The sequence below is a fragment of the Stenella coeruleoalba genome (genome assembly GCF_951394435.1).
Source record: "Stenella coeruleoalba genome assembly, chromosome: 2".
NCBI classification, from domain to species: Eukaryota; Metazoa; Chordata; class Mammalia; order Artiodactyla; family Delphinidae; genus Stenella; species Stenella coeruleoalba.
In genome coordinates this window covers 118,073,591-118,091,296 of record NC_137147.1, presented here as the reverse complement: position 1 = coordinate 118,091,296, position 17,706 = coordinate 118,073,591, and the positions used below count along the sequence as shown (strand labels likewise).

At 39.6% G+C, this 17,706-nt stretch overlaps 1 protein-coding gene across 6 annotated transcripts in view; it reads right to left on the bottom strand.

Annotated features, from left to right (window-relative positions):
* Nucleotides 1–17,706, bottom strand: part of MCTP2 (multiple C2 and transmembrane domain containing 2) — a 251,996-nt gene that overhangs the window by 176,378 nt on the left and 57,912 nt on the right. For all 6 annotated transcript variants that reach the window (XM_079914839.1, XM_079914836.1, XM_079914835.1 and 3 more), the window contains one exon: nt 14,411–14,936. In XM_079914839.1, the coding sequence (XP_079770965.1) occupies nt 14,411–14,878 (468 nt within the window). In that variant the 5' untranslated portion in view covers nt 14,879–14,936. The remainder of the gene's footprint in view (nt 1–14,410; nt 14,937–17,706) is intronic.

Sequence of the window (17,706 nt, the reverse complement as noted above, 5' to 3'; positions counted from 1 at the left end):
AAGCACCGAGCTGATCTCCCTGTGCTATGCGGCTGCTTCCCACTAGCTATCTATTTTACGTTTGGTAGTGTATACATGTTCATGTCACTCTCTCGCTTTGTCCCAGCTTACCCTTCCCCCTCCCCATATCCTCAAGTCCATTCTCTAGTAGGTCTGTGTCTTTATTCCTGTCAGGGTCTTTTTTGTTTCCATACGAATTGTAAAATTTTTTGTTCTAATACTGTGAAGAACGTCGTTGGTAGTTTGATAGGGATTGCACTGAATGTGTAGATTGCTTTGGGTAGTAGAGTCATTTTCACAATATTGATTCTTCCAATCCAACAGCATGGTATATTTCTCCATCTGTTTGTCATCTTTGATTTATTTCTTCAGTGTTTTACAGTTTTCTGAGTACAAGTCTTTTGCCTCCTTAGGTAGGTTTATTCCTAGATATTTTACTCCTTTTGTTGCAATGGTAAATGGGATTGTTCCCTTAATTTCTCCTTCTGATTTTTCGTTGTTAGTGTATAGGAATGCAAGAGATTTCTGTGCATTAATTTTGTAACCTGCAACTTTACCAAACTCATTGATTAGTTCTAGCAGTTTTCTGATGGCATCTTTAGGATTTTCTATGTATAGTGACATGTCATCTGCAAACACTGACAGTTTTACATCTTCTTTTCTGATTTGTATTCCTTTTATTTCTTTTTCTTCTCTGACTGCCTTGCCTAGGACTTCCAAAACTATGTTGAATAAGAGTGGTGAGAGTGGACATCCTTGTCTTGTTCCTGATATTAGCAGAAATGCTTTCAGTTTTTCACCATTGAGTACAATGTTTGCTGTGGGTTTGTCATATATGGCCTTTATTATGTCGAAGTAGGTTCCCTCTATGCCCATTTTCTGGAGAGTTTTTATCATAAATGGGTGTTGAATTTTGTCAAAAGCTATTTCTGCACGTATTGAGATGATCATATGGTTTTATTACTTAATTTGTTAATATGGTGTATCACATGGATTGCTTTGCATATACTGAAGAATCCCGGCACCCCTGGGATAAATCCCACTAGATCATTGTGTATGATCCTTTTAATATGTTGTTGGATTCTGTTTGCTAGTATTTTGTTGAGGATTTCTACATCTATGCTCATCAGTGATATTGGTTTATAATTTTCTTTTTTTGTGACATCCTTTCCTGGTTTTAGTATCAGGGTGATGGTGGCTTCATATAATGAATTTGGGAATGCTTCTCCCTGTGAAATTTTTTGGAAGAGTTTGAGAAGGATTGGTGTTAGCTCTTCTCTAAATATTTGATAGAATTCACCTGTGAAGCCATCTGGTCCTGGACTTTTCTTTGCTGGAAGGTTTTTAATTATAGTTTCAATTTCATTACTTGTGATTGGTCTGTTTATATTTTCTAATTCTTCCTGGTTCCATCTTGGAAAATTGTAACTTTCTAAGAATTTGTCCATTTCTTCATGATTGTCCATTTTATTGGTAGTAGTCTCTTATAATCCTTTGTATTTCTGTGTGCCAGTTGTGTTTTCTCCTTTTTCATTTCTAATTTTATTGATTTGTGCCCTCTCTCTTTTTTTCCTTGATGGGTCTGGCTAAGGGTATATCAGTTTTGTTTCTCTTCTCAAAGAACCAGCTTTTAGTTTTATTGATCTTTGCTATTGTTTCCTACATTTCTTTTTCATTTATTTCTGATCTGGTCTTTATGATTTCTTTCCTTCTACTGACTTGGAGGTTTTTTTTGTTCTTTCTCTAGTTGCTTTAGGTGTAGTGTTAGATTGTTTATTTGAGATTTTTCTTGTTTCTTAACGTGAGATTGAATTCCTATAAACTTCCCTTTTAGAACTGCTTTTGTTGCATTCCATAGGTTTTGGGTTGTCATGTTTTCGTTGTCATTTGTTTCTATTTATTTTTTAATTTCTTCTTTGATTTCTTCAGTGATCTCTTGGTTATTTAGTAGTATACTCTTTAGTCTCCATGTATTTCTTTTTTACAGTTTTTTTTTCCCTGTAATTGATTTCCACTGTGGTCCAAAAAGATGCTTGATATGATTTCAATTTTCTTAAATTTTCCGAGACTTGAGTTGTGACCAAAGATGTGACCTATCCTAGAGAATGTTCCATGTGCACTTGAGGAGAAAGTGTATTCTGCCCCTTTCAGGTGGAATGTTCTATAAATTATCAATTAAATCTATCAGGTCTATTGTATCATTTAAAGCTTGTGTTTTCTCATTTATTTTCTGCTTGCATGATCTGTCCATTTGTGTAAGTGGAGTGTTAAAGTCCCCTACTATTATTGTGTTACTGTCGTTTTCCCCTTTCATGGTTGTTAGCATTTGCCTTATGTGTTGAGGTGCTCCTATGTTGGGTGCATAAACATATATAATTGTTATATCTTCTTCTTGGATTGATCCCTTGATCATTATGTAGTGTCCTTCCTTATCTCTTGTAACAGTCTTTATTTTAAAGTCTATTTTATCTGATACAAGTATTGCTACTCCAGATTTCTTTTGATCTTCATTCACATGGTATATCTTTCCCCATCCCTTCACTTTCAGTCTGTATGTGTCACTAGGTCTGAAGTGGGTCTCTTGTAGACAGCGTATATATGGGGCTTGTTTTTGTAACCATTCAGCCAACCTGTGTCTTTTGGTTGGGGCATTTAATACGTTTACATTCAAGGTTATTATTGATATGTATGTTCCTATTACCATTTTCTTAATTGTTTGGGGTTTGTTTTTGTGGGTCGTTTTCTTCTCTTGTGTTTCCTGCCTAGAGAAGTTTCTTTAGCATTTGTTGTAAAGCTGGTTTGGTGGTGCTGAATTCTCTTAGCTTTTGTTTACCTGAAAAGCTTTTGATTTCTCCATCGAATCTGAATGAGATCGTTACTGGGTAGAGTAATCTTGGTTGTAGGTTTTTCTCTTTCCTCAGTTTAAGTATATCCTGCCACTCCCTCTGACCTGCAGAGTTTCTGCTGAAAACTCAGCTGATAACCTTATGGGGATAACTTTGTATGTTATTTTTTGTTTTTCTCCTGCTGCTTTTAATATTTTTTCTTTGAATTTAATTTTTGTTAGTTTGATTAATACGTGTCTTGGTGTGTTTCTCCTAGGGTTTATCCTGTACGGGACTCTCTGCGCTTCCTGGACTTGGGTGACAATTTCCTTTCCCATATTAGGGAAGTTTTACACTATAATCTCTTTAAATATTTTCTCAGAACCTTTCTTTTTCTCTTCTTCCTCTGGCACCCCTATAATTTGAATGTTGGTACGTTTAGTGTTGTCCCAGAGGTCTCTGAGATTGTCTTCAATTCTTTTCCTTCTTTTTTCTTTATTCTGCTCCTTAGCAGTTATTTCCACCATTCTGTCTTCCAGCTCACTTATTCGTTCTTCTGCCTCAGTTATTCTGTTATTGATTCCTTCCAGTGTATTTTTCATTTCAGTTATGTGTTGTTCATCTCTGTTTGTTCTCTAGTTCTTCTAGATCTTTATTAAACATTTCTTGTATTTTCTCAATCGTTGCCTCCATTCTATTTCTAAGATTCTGGATCATCTTTACTGTCATTACTCTGAATTATTTTTCAGATAGATTGCCTATTTCCTCTTCATTTATTTGGTCGTGTAGGTTTTTACCTTGCTCCTTCATTTGTGACATTTTTTTTTGCTGTCTTATTTTTTTGTTTTTTGATGAGTGGGACTGTGTTCCTTCCTGTCTTACTGGGTGTTTGGCCTAAGGCTTCCAACACTGGAGCTTATAGGTTGTTGGGTAGAGCTGGTTCTTGGTGCCAAGGTGATGACCTCTGGGAGACATCACTCTGATGAATATTCCCTGGGGTCTGAGGTTCTCTGTTAGACCAGTGGTTCAGATTTGAAGCTCCCACCACACAAGCTTCGGCCCAACCCCTGCCTCGTGAACCAAGATTCTGTAAACTGTGCAGGGTGGCCAAAAAAAAAAAAAGAGAGAGAAAAAAAAAGAGAACAAAGAGTAACAAACAAATAACAAAGAGTAAAAACTAAAATCAGACTAGGAAACTAACAGGTATGTTAGAAAGAGTATAAAAATAAAAATATAGATGAAACAACAACTGGAAGGGAAAACAGAACCACAATAGTAAAATAGAGGAGAAGAAAAAAAAAGGGGGGAAAAAGGCGGAAAAGGCCTTGGCTGTGGAGGGTAGGGCCTAGGCAGAGGCAGGGTTTGGGCAGCCAGCAGGGCCTGTGCTTAGGACCCACAGGGCTGGAAAAGGCTGTGGGGGGTGTGGGGGCTGGGGCTTAGGCTCAACGGAACAGAAGGGGCCCCGGCCTATGGTCTCATAGGGTGGGGGACCCCGCCTGGGAGCCCAGCAGGCTTCCAAGGCCTGAGTGGGTAGGGCAAACACTCTCCACTCCTCTCACGCTCCTCTGGTCCTGGAAGACCCCTCCTGCCTGTCTCTCCTGTTCTCCCCCGGCCTCCCTCCTGTGCCCTCAGGACCAAGACGGCCTGGAGGGGGCCTCTGAGGGCATAGGACTTGGCCCAAGAGCCAGGTAGACTTTCTGGGCCTATTAGGCAAAAGAAATGCTCAGTGCACTCCCCCCTGATCTGAGCCCCCAAGGGTCCATCCAAGCATGGTAACCCCTCCCCCCCCTCAGCCACCCCTCAAGGGTGCCAGAACTCTTCATCCTCCACTTCTCCTCCCCCCTCAGTCCCCCCATGTCCAACCAGTTCCCTTGGGGATTCCTCCCTTCTCCATGGGCATCAAGGTCCCCCACCAGCATCCGGCAGGCACCCTAGTTGTGGGGAGACATGAACTCCGCGTCTTCCCACGCTGTCATGTTGACTCCACCCTCCATATTCAATTTTTATACAACTTTTTAGGAGGTTATTGATCATACAATCAAGGTATACACATTTCTTTTTCCCCACCCCCAAGACTGTTCACTTAAACTGATTACCCTGGAATATTATCTAATATACAAAATATAAGTCAGGTGTGTGTATGTGCATGTGTGTGAATACACATATTCACTACCTATCCACCAGCAAAGTAAAGCCCAACACTTGTTTTTATAAAGTTTGAACTTTCAAACCCAGCCCCACCTATTCATTTATACCTTGCCTATGTACATATCTATATATATTTCTACGGCTAATTTCATGCTACAACACCAGAGTTGAGTAGTTACCACAGAGAGAGATCTATGGCTCACAAAGCTGGACCTATTCATTACCGGGTCCTTTACAGAAAATGTTTGCAACCTTGGTATAATGAACTTTTCTTACCATATTCAGTAATATTTCCTTACTGACCTTCCATAATTGTTTTCATTACCATTAGCAGTAGATACTTTAAAAGATTAACAGTACCCCCTTTACTTTGCTTAGTAGTTCATAACTGACAAACACACACTCCTATTAACTTCTTATAAGGAGTCTATGGGCTGTCATTAGTAATTTACAATGTACAAATTGGGAGCCAGAGCTAAGAGGCTAGATGGTTGCCAAAGAGAAGCAAGAGAGTTAGCCCTTCATCTGAGTCCTGGGTATCCACTCTTCACTGAACCACAACTGTGCCCAAAACCAGAAGAATGCAAAAGCAGGACACCTCATCTGACATACAGGCAGGCAGCTCTGCCCAGTAGTAGACAAAACTCTGGAGTCACAGAGACCTGGATTTGACTTCCACTTCTGCTACTTCTTGGCTCTGTGTCCTTGAAAAGTTTACTTACTTAAAGTCCACGACCATGGGAACATCTCTAAAAGGGGCATAAAAAATATCCTTATAAGTTATTAGGAGAAAAATTCATTCATTCAAAGCTATCTACTGCGTACCTCCTTTGGGTCGGACACTGCACAAGGCTCTTTGTATAAAGAGTGAGCCCAATAGATGTGGTCCAATGAGATGACATTTACATTGCACTTTGCAGAGTTTCTTACACATAACCTCTCAGAGTGCTACTGGATTGGTGTTGCCACTATTATTTTTATTATTATGAGGACAGTGGATGTGTTTGGGAAGACTGGAGAAAACAACTTAATGAAGGTGGTCAGCAACCCAAGTCCCTCCCTTCATTCTGACCATCCCTTCCTCACTGACACTGTTATGATGACAGATAGACAATCAAGGTATAACATATCTCGGGACAGTGCTGTCTTCCCCTCTCCACACAGCTTATCAACCTGTGCCCGCTTCCTCCACAGTTCCGATCCGAGGCAAACCCACTTATTGCTATTCCCGGTGTTCACAGCAGGTACAGCAAGCACCACTATATGCTATTGATTCTACCCGCCCTGCCTGTGAGCAACACGGCACCAAGCCCATAGGGTTCCTTTGAAACTGCTCATCCAGCACCCTGGGTAGTTGTTATGGTAGCAGAGTTGCCTGGCAGAATGGGAAAGCCCATGTGATACATCCTCAGAAGTAACTGACACCTCCTACCATCCTCTCCAGTCACACTGCTTTCCTGCTCTTCCTGACAAATACCAGGCACGCTCCTGCCTTCCTGGAACCTGCACACTGGCTGTTCTCTCCTTTAGAAATGCTTCGTCTCCAGATACGCTCATGACTTGCTTCCTTGCCTCCTCTAGGACTTTGTGTAAATGTTATCTTCTCAGAAGAGATATTTCCTGACCACTGTGTTCAAAATGGTCACACCTCCACCTGAGCACTCCTCTGCTTTATTTTTCACCATTACATCTATCACTTTCTGAATATATCTGTAGCCCGTTGCCATCTAGAACAGGATCTCCATGAGGAAATAAACTGTTGTCTCTTTTGTTGACTGCTGTGTTCCCAGTGCCTCAGGACAGGATCAGCACGTAGTAGGTATGGGAAGGAGGGGTGGAAAAAGAAAAAAGGGGTCAATCCCATGAAGCACCCTGGGACATGGTTTACATATTTGTCTCACTGACCCCATTTATGTTGAGCAATGATTTCTGAGACAAAATAAAAGTAGTAAAGAACACATAATTGAAGTGTAGAGAAATTGACGCACTTGTTTAATTCTGAAAGCCGTAGGTTGTTTCCTCTCCTCTCTGGTTTGTCATTTTGCTTCTCTGTGGTCACTAAACTGAAGCTCTGTGGTTGCCAAGCAGTTTCTGGAACTATCCCAACAGGGTACTTCTCTAAACCACTCAGCTCATCCACTTAAACTTGCACCAAAGCGAGTTGTTTAAAATTCCAACTGTCAAATAAAGTGTTAGGGAAGGATGTACCCCATTGTGGGATTACATGGATGGTGGGGCAGGGATGGTAATAATCCTTCCATTCAGGATTACTGGCTATAGACCATGATAATAAGCCATTCCACCACCATAATTATCCCTGCATTTAAAAAGGGCACAGTGGACAAAGAAAAACATACATCTTCCCTTGATGATCAACATTTTTTAGATTACCAGCTCTGAGTTCTCCCAACATGCAGATGTGCATTTCTCTAAAGCCCTAATGTACACAGTTTTATGCACAGGCTTTGGATTCAAACAGTACTGGATTTAGATCCTGGCTCTGACACTTACTAGCTGGATAACATTAGGCAAGTCATTCAACCTCCTTGGCCCTCAATTTCATGCTGAAAAGGTAACGATAAAAATAATAACGGTAATAAATACAACCATAATCATAGCAGTGAGTCCTTGTTAGGCACTTGTGACTGCCATGTACTGGGCTAAGGGCATTCTATTTTGCTAGCATCATGAACAGCAACCGTAACTACTCGGATTTACTCCCCAACCACTTGGGTCTTAACCTCAAAACACATCCTCTTCAGGCCTTTCCGACCACATACTCAGAGCAACCACTCCCCTCTCACCTCAACTGGTTGGTTATCTAGCACTCTCTAGAGACTGCCTCGTCGTGTTGGTCACTGTTTCCAGTACCTCATCTAATCTCAATTCCATCATCAACACTGGAGATGAGAACCAGAGGGGACTCTCTGTATTCTCTAAACACTTAACTGATTTTCCAAGGCATGAGAAAGTATCTTGCAAAATAACTACTGGCGGGGAGAATGCTGACACGAGAAGGAAGTAAGAAAAAAATAGCAAGATAAGAAGAAAAGAAGGAAAAATAAGCTACTCTCCCTCTGAGTCTCCTTAATTTTAGTTTCTTCATATTGAATCTGACATTGGAGAACTCCTTCAGAACTCATCTACCCACTCAGGGCCTCCATGTATCACCACCTTCCCCAACCAAACTGAATTTCTTATGGCCCCACAGCACCTAGCAGTCAACTTCAGACACAAAGTGAATCAAAGTATTTTACATAAGCAAGGTTTACAAAAAGGCTGGGAGAAGAAGACAGCTTCCAATCTGACAAGAGAGGCTGACTTCTACACAACTAACCAAATACAAGGTGGTGGTGGTGTTTGGCAGTAGGGTGAGATGCCCTAACTGCCTCCTAAGCCCCAAGTCTTGGTGATGAGACAAATGGAAATGAAACGGTAAGACTACCTTTTGCCCATCAGAGGTGGGACATACACAGCCACCTACTGGAGACAATCTGGTTGTCAGGCAACCGTGATAGGCCATCAGGCTGAGTAAAAGTGACAACATACAACTATGGTAATAGTTGTTAATAAAATGACATGTCAACCACAAAAAGGGAGAGGTCCTGCAAGGAAGCCTAGATAAAAGTTTGGACCTGCCCATTTGAACCCTATGGAGGGAAGAGGAAGCCTATCCCACAGGACTTTAGGAATCTCGGCTTCATTGGCAAAGCAGGTTGGCATGTGGAGATGGATGCAATGGGTCCTAGCAAACAAACTGTGTGTCAAGTTCTCATCTACAGCTCAATCCCTCCTGTGAAATGGACAGCACACCAGTGTAGAACCTACCCGTTGTCCGTTCAGTGATTCATAGAGCAATGTCCTGACTCTATGTGACTTCTCATGTAAGCTGACTTCAGGGAGTTAATACACCTAACATGGATTTTTCAAGTATTTCCAGGCCCTGAAATAATTATTTTTCCCAGAAAGTTAATGAAGTAGGTGTTGATTGTGATCTGGCTTCCAAAGTAACTTGACAGCCTTGAAACAATGAGCTATTAATGTCAAAATGAGCATCAGAGTTTATATAGTACTTAATTCGCACTAAAAATTAGTTGTGATTGTCATTTGCAGCTTAGTCCCATGATCATTTGTTTATCATGAGTCGGTCCTCAGAGCCAGGGGGCCACTGGACAGTTAATACAGGTCTTGGAACTTGTGACCTTCTTAGGGTCTTATCCAATGACACTCTTGCCCAGCACCAATATGCCTTCACATCTTGACCTCCTCTACCTGTTCTAATCCCTTTCTCTCTACAGACTTGTACAGAAAGCAGGATGAAGTCAGCGCTCAGCAACAGTAAAAGTAGCGATGCTTGCAAATGAAGGCAGGAGGGTCATATTGACTGTAGAGTTGGGAAAAGCACCACAGAGAAGGAAGATTTCAGCTGGGCCTTGAAAGATGAGAGGAAGGAAGAAAAAAGGGAGGAGAAGGTGTAACATGGATAAATGAAAATTTCATAGAACATTAGAAGTAAAGGAAGTAAAACAGTCCAGCATGACTCAGTTTTTTTTCCTCTTGAACAAATAGGTGAATAATGGCAATGTTGCCAAGAAACGATGGTCTGTATCTGGGGGGAACTCCAGGTAGACAGTGAATTCTGTCATGAGACAAGGGTTCTGTGGGGTATCAAGTACAATATGAATCCAGGGCTCAAGAAAGAGTCTGGAGACATGGAAGCAACCTAAATGTCCATCGACAGATGAATGGATAAAGAAGAGTTGGTACATATATACAATGGAATATTACTCAGTCATAAAAAGGAATGAAATTGGGTCATTTGTAAAGACGTGGATGGACGTAGAGAGTGTCATACGGAGTGAAGTAAGCCAGAAAGAGGAAAACAAATATTGTATATTAACTCATATATGTGGAATCTATAAAAATGGTATAGATAACCTTACTTGCAAAGCAGAGATAGAGACACAGACACAGAGATGAAATGTATGGATACCAAGGGGGAAGTGGTGGTGGGATAAATTGGGAGATTGGGACTGACATATACACACTACTATGTATAAAATAGACAACTAATGAGAACCAGCTGTATAGCACAGGGAACTCTACTTAATGCTCTGTGGTGACCTAAATGGGAAGGAAATCCAAAAAAGAGGTGCTATATGTATACATACAGCTGATTCATTTTGCTATACAGTAGAAACTAACGTAACACTGTAAAGCAACTATACTCCAATAAAAATTAATTTAAAAAAAAAAAGAGAGAGAGAGTCTAGAGAACCCCTTCTACCAGTGTGTCGTTTATTCTAAACCTACCTCCTCCCGTTTTGGTTTTATGGATGGTTGGAGCACCTGCACTGACTATTCCAGTCTCCACCTGGTCTCTACATTCTCATATCCATTATTCCTCTTCCCTCACACTTAAATTTCTTTGCCTCAAATTCTTTCCCCCGTAACTGTCAGCCAACACTTCATTTCCTTTGCTGACACTGGCAGGACTAGAAAGTGACTGCAGGACATTCAGGCAATACTGCTGAAGCTCAACCTGGCACCAAGGCATCGGGCACTAAAACGTGAGACAAACCCCCATGGGTGCCTCAGACCACAGATGTTCCATCTCTCACCCCCCTCTGGAAAGCTCCACATGAAATAAGTTACACCAAGGATACTGGCAAACATCCTATTAAACTCATTGTCCCCTGGGCTTGTCACATGCCAATCCCTACCTTCTTCCTCATTACCTCCCCCATTTCATGAAAGCCGTAGAACTTTGTTTGCTCTTCATTAGGAAGAAACAGATAAACCAGATCTGAGACAAGGACTAACCAACTCCAGAACTCACAGATGACAGGAATTCAGCAGGGCTTCCATTCATTTTATTTTTTTAATAATTTTTATTGGAGTATAGTTGCTTTACAATGTTGTGTTAGTTTCTCCTATACCACAAAGTAAATCAGCTATATGTATGTGTGTGTGTATATATATATCTTTTTTTGGATTTCCTTCTCATTTAGGTCACCACAGAGCACTGAATAGAGTTCCCTGTGTATATTTTATACATAGTAGTGTATATATGTCAGTCCCAATCTCCCAGTTCATCCCACCCCCCTTCCCCCCTTGGTATCCATATGTTGGTTCTCTATGTTCATCTATGTCTCTATTTCTGCTTTGCAAATAAGTTCATCTGTACCATTTTTCTATATTCCACATATGTGATATTATACGATATTTGTTTTTCACTTTCTGACTTACTTCACTCTGTATGACAATCTCTAGGTCCATCCATGTCTCTGCAAATGGCACAAAAACTACCATGTGACCCAGCAATCCCACTCCTGGGTATATACCCAGAGAAAACCAAAATTCAAAAAGATACATGCACCCCAGTGTTCACTGCTGCACTATTTACAATAGCCAGGTCATGGAAGCAACCTAAATGTCCATAAACAGAGGAATGGATAAAGAAGATGTGGTACATATGTACAATGGAATATGACTCAGCCATAAAAAGGAACGAAATTGTGCCATTTGCAGAGACATGGAAGGATTTCCATTCATTTTAAAAATACATAAAGAACAGACTTGTGGTTGCTAAGGGGGAGGGGTTTGGGGGAGGGAAGAGGTGGGAGGTTGGGGTTAGCAGATGTAAGCTTTTATATAGAGAATGGATAAAAAACAAGGTCCTACTGTATAGTATAGAGAACTATATTCAATATCCTATGACAAACTACAATTGAAAAGAATATTTTTAAAAAGAATGTGTATATATGTACATATATATGTATAACTGAATCACTTTGCTGCACAGCAGAAATTAACACAACACTGCAAATTAACTATACTTCAATAAAAAATGTTTTAATTCATAGATAATAAATTCAGATTTTAAATGAGTATTCAACTTGGGCTCTACACCTGTCTAAATCTCTCTATATCTTCAGTCAATACTATATAAAAAGAGTTCCTTGATGGTATGATGAGTTTTTTCCAACAGCACAAAATAATGCTGACTTTAAATCATAAACTGAAGAGAAGTCAAAGAGAAGACACTAAGAAAAGCCCTATGAATGCACACACTGCCATCATTGATTTCTCTATTAAAAAAACATTGATGGAGCACATACCATGGGCCAGGCACGGAGCTGGGCCCTGAGCAAAGACAAGTTAGACAAGACTTCCCCAGTCACACCACCCGAAAATTAACATAGCCTAGTGCAAAAGAGAAGCAAGGGAGGGGCTAACTTCTGTGCCAAGTGATGAACTGGATCCTCAGGTAGTGGGAGCAGCCCACCCAATACAGGGGGAGGGAGAGGAACGGGGGAGGAGCAGTGGGTAGGTGAGATAGTACACCTGACCACAAGTGATGCTACAGGCCTGATGAGCTACAGCCCTGTCTCTCCATCCTCTGCAAACAGCTCACCAAGCAGATAAATGGCAATGAGGGGCCACGGAAGGCAGACTCAGTCTGTCTATGTCAATTATTTTAGGGCAGGAGAAGAGAAGCAGATTCTTTTTCAAGAAAGAAGTTTTTAGTTGTTGTTGTTTGTTTGTTTGTTTAATGGCTGAGTTAAATCACACTACTCAGAATAACCTAAAGGACTGCACATTCCAAGCTCTTCTGCATTTAGCTGGAGAAGAGAAAATAACCACTACCACCCATCTGCAAACCATCCATCCTCCACCATCACATCACTGACAGCCCTCAGCACAGCCCACAGTCACTGCAGATACACGTCATGTCAGAAAGCCCTCCAGCCTTCATTCAAGAAAGAGCAGAATGCTCACCACCCTTGACCACCACCCATCCACACTTCAGGCCTGTGTTTGTCATATTTCCTCACCTATCAAATCCTACTTATCCTCTGTGCCAACTTGAACACTGTCTCACACATGACAAGCCCTTGGATCCCCACATATGATCTCCTCCAACCTCTGAGCTGCCAGGAGAAAGGCTTGAATGTTTTGTACAGACAGCCAGCCCCAATATCTCTTTGCCTCTTATGCTACAATTAAGCTATGTCCTAATAGATCACAACTTGAAGGCAGGGTCACATTCTTATCCATCTCTTATTTCCAATAGAATCTTTATGATGCCCGAGTTAGAGCAGGCATTAAATATTTATAGTCAGCGAAATAGTTTAACAGCACTAACTTTTAAAACAACTTACTCTAACTTGAGTTTGTTAGCCTATCAAGGCCAAGAAGCCCTCCTATTTTTTTTCTGGTCAGTTAATAAGTAACAAGAAGATAAAGATTAACATTAGTATACAATTTAACATCTTACCTCCTTCATACTAAACTATGAATTAGGAACTACGTTTAAAAATTCACTTAATTTATATTTTGATTAGTGGAAAAATATATTTCAAATTTACAAATAACAGTAAACATCATAAAAAAATGTTAGAAAAATAATTTCACAAATGTTAATGGTTATGAAACTAATAGTTAAGTCATTTAATGGTTAATGGTATCTTAACATAATAATGCTTCTGAAAGAATATGGTCTTCAAATATCCACAGTCCCACTCCCCAGTGAAATCTAATTGTATGGCATAATTAAGAGGCTTTGGTTCTAAAAATAAAATCAAAATTCCTAGTGGAATAACCAGTTTTGTCCATAATTATAACACTAACCTAGAATATAAAAAAATTAAGCCATTGCCTCAACACTGGAACCTACTTCCAGTGCCATAAATGTAAGATTTTTTTAAAAAACTTATTAAACCGATTATCCTTGTAGTTATAGTTGGTCATCTGATGATTACGTTTAAATTAAATTCATCCTAGAAATATAATATTTGCCGCATAATTATATTTGGTTATTTTTACCTTATAGAAATACTAAAGCTTTACAAAAATCACTGAATTGATAAGAATTTGTTTCCTTTAATATTTGGCTTTCTTTTCATTTTTAGAGGAGGCAAGTGAAGTTGCCCACAGGTAAGTGTGCACAGGAGCAGACACTCACGCAGGTACGTACTTGTGAAGGAGAAGAGAGTTCCAACTCTCTGGCAGTCAAAAGGAGACACATATTCTTACATTTCTTAGGAATGTGAATATGCTTTTTTGTCTGTGGGTAGTGGAGACAGAGAGATAGAAACAGACACACATTTCAGCAAAAAGTTAAAGTTATGCTCTTGATTTCTTTGCCAGGAGATGGAAAAAGGAAAACTCATCCAACAGGGCTTTTAATGCCTTGAAGTATTCTAGGAAGGTTATTTGTAATACTTTTAAAAGACATAGAGATCAACCCCCAAACAAATGGGAACACTTGGTACAATCAATATTACCTTCGTTTAAATTCTTATAAATGACATCCTCTCCATGCAAGCTAACCACAAAAATAAATCCTAACCAAATTTTTCAAGGGCACTGAATACACTTTTAAAAAAAGAAAAAAGACAGACAAACAGGAAAATGCCCAGCCCTGGTCTCACCTCTGGCCCTTCTGGCGCATCCTCTCCAAGGGGAGTTTTCTGGAGCACATCAAAGATGCCATTGCTGGAAGCCCTCCTGTCCTCGGCAGGAGAGGCATAGGTCTCCTGCGAGTCTGTTTCCACTACATGGAAGTGGCCTGCTTCTTCCTGGCTCCATTCCAATTCTTCTTCAGACTGTTTCAAAGAGCTACTGCTACTTTTGGGAACGATCCCTGCCGTCGACAGGCTGCTAGGCACCGAGGTGTAGGACGACTGGGGCCGGGAGTAAGGCCGCCCCTCGGGGGCCAAGGCCTCAGCCTCCAGGAGGTCAGGGACGGAGAGGCTGAGGCGACGGTCCAGACAATGCCTGGCCCGTAAGTCCAGGGGTTTGTCTGAGTTCTTTTTCACCTTCCTCTTGCTCAGGTTGATTAACAAAGGCCTGGTCCGCTGTTTTAACGAGTCCCAGACAGAAGGTTTATCCAGATCCATGGCTGCATGAAGACCCAGGAAGTCACTCTGGGAAAGAGTGCGTCTCTACAGGCCCTTCCTAGGAAAGAGAAGACAAAAAGAAAGAACATGAAGTTGCTGTCAGGGCACATCAAAGTGGAAAACATGACTCAAGAATCTTACCCTTCCATTAAGTGATCAAGATCGAAACATTTGATTGGTAACATCTACAAATATCAGGAAAAGCATTCTTATGGAACTGAATTTTTAAGATCTTTTTATCAGAGTAGTTACAGAAAAGTTAGAGCAATGAACGCATGAAACTATAAGGTTGACACAAAAAATGTGACATTAAAAGACTGTTTTCTGTGTTTGGCTTATTTCACTCATTGCACTCCAGGTTCATCTTTGTTGCTGCAAATGACAGAATTTCCTTCTTTTTATGACTAACTAATATCCCACTGTATATACCACATTTTCTTTATCTATTCATGCTTCAATGGCCACCTAGGTTTTTTTCCAAATTTTGGCTACTGTGAATGATGCTGCAGTGAAAAGGGATGCAGATATCTCTTGGAGATACTGATTTCATTTCCTTTGAATATATACCCAGAAATGGGATAGCTGGTTTAATTCTAGTTTTTCGTTGTTTAAGGAACTTCCATATTGTTTTCCATAATAACTAGACCAATGTATATTTCCACCAACAGTGTGTAAATGTTCCCTATTCGCCACACCCTGGCCAACACTCATCTTTTTCTTTTTTATTTTTATAATCACCATGTATTTTTGAAATTTGCTAAGAGAGTAGATCTTAGGTGTTCTCAGCACACACACACACACATAAAAATGGTAAGTATATGAGGTGATGGAGATATTAATTAACTTGATTGTGGTACTCATTTTGTAATGTATATTAAATTGACCACTGTATACCTTAAATATATGCAATTTTTATTTGTCAATTATACCTTATTAAACCTTGAAAAAAAACAGGAATAAAAATAAAAAGTAAATAAGAAGGCTTCTTTCTTATCTCCTCTCAAGAGAAAGCAGAGCAAAAGACATTTACTAGAAAAATAACAGCATCTTTTAACCAGTATGTTCAAGGGAATCCCTTTCTATGTCTCTAAACCCAGAGTCAGCAAACAATTTCAGTACAAGGCCAGTTAGTAAATATTGTAGACTTTGAGCGTGAGATGGTGGTCAAACTACTCAACTCTGTTGTTGTGACACCAAAGGAAACATAGATAATACCAAAATGAAAGAGTGTACCTGTGTTCCAATAAAACTTTATTTATAAAAACAGGCAGCAGACTGTAGTTTGTCAATCCTGCTTTAAGCTTATCATCTTCCCTTCAAGAGTTAAGTGTGCACTTTGAAGGACAAACAACTGCTCATATCAACTAGGATTCCATCTAGTATCTTTAAAATTTATATTAAAATAAGAGTGAGAGGTCTGCCCTTATTCCAGTGTACCAGATCAGAAGAACTGGCAAAACTTCTAGAATGGAAATCTTAAGAAAAGCCACCTTCAGAGCTGCAGCTTGAGAATGAAAGATTTAGAGAAAATGTTTCCCACGAACAGTTGGGTGTGAGTGATAGGAATGCTTCACAGACAAATATGATACATTATGGTGAATGCCATGCAAGAAAGGAAGTAATTTAAGATATAACATGGCGGACGCATTAGGAACCAGATTAAAATCAAATTTGGAGCAATAACCCTTATTCTCTGTGTCAAGTGCCTCAGAATAAATCTTTCCAATATGAAAAAGTACAGTGTGATCAAGTCACTCTAATTTGGCCTGTACTCACATTGCCACATTTGGTTGAGGACAAAAAAGACCAAGAACCATGGCAAAAAGCATTTTCAAAAATCAAGGACTTCATGCATTTGTACCCAGCCCAGGATATTCAGTCATTGGGAAGTCACTGCCTTCTGAAGATCAGGACAATATGACTCTACAGCTCTACAGCATCCCAGGATGAACTTGTTATCTTCAGTAGGCAATGCGGAGATGAATGGATTCTAGAGACAGACTCCACAGGTTGGAATTTTACTTTTTTATGTTCTACTTAGGTGTACTATCACACTAAGTCTCAATTTTTTCACCTATCCACTGGGGATTGTATCACCTAGTTTATAGACAAAATGAGATAAAGTGTTAAGCCCCAGTGTCTGAGTATCTGATACAGAGAAAGTGTTCAGTCAGGAAAAGCTACTTTTTATTACTACTGATAATACTATCATAAGGTCATATTTTGATATCTTAAATCAAGTTACTTAAGAGCTGTCTCATTATAATTTCCATTTTTATACATAAGTTTAAATATAACTACCTCATAGGGATCTTGTGAGGACTGAATGAGTTAGTCCATAAAAAGTACTTAGAATAATGCTTCACACAGAGTAAATATTTAATATTACAATGTTACCCAGCTTTTAAATTCATTTCATCCTGGGTCATTCCTGCTTTAAAATTTTTAAGTATTTTACAACTCTATGCTGCTTTTAAAACTGCTACTCTAAACATAAATTTGTATTTCACATTAGCAAGACACAAGTACATTATTTAATTCACATCTTATAGTTTAACTTGCAAATATGCTCAAAACGATTGTTTCTCTGTTCATCTAGAAATATTTTTAGTCAATCTGCATTTAATGGAGTGTTACATAGATATCTATTAGATCTAGTTGGTTGACAGTTTAGTTCTTTTATATTCTACTACTTGTTATTATTGAACAGGTGTTCGTATTTTAGCTATAACTGTGAATTTGTCTATTTCTCCTTTCAGTTATGTCAGTCTTTGCTTCTGTATTCTGAAGGTCTGTTGTTTTTCTTTTATTTTTATTCATGGAAAGGC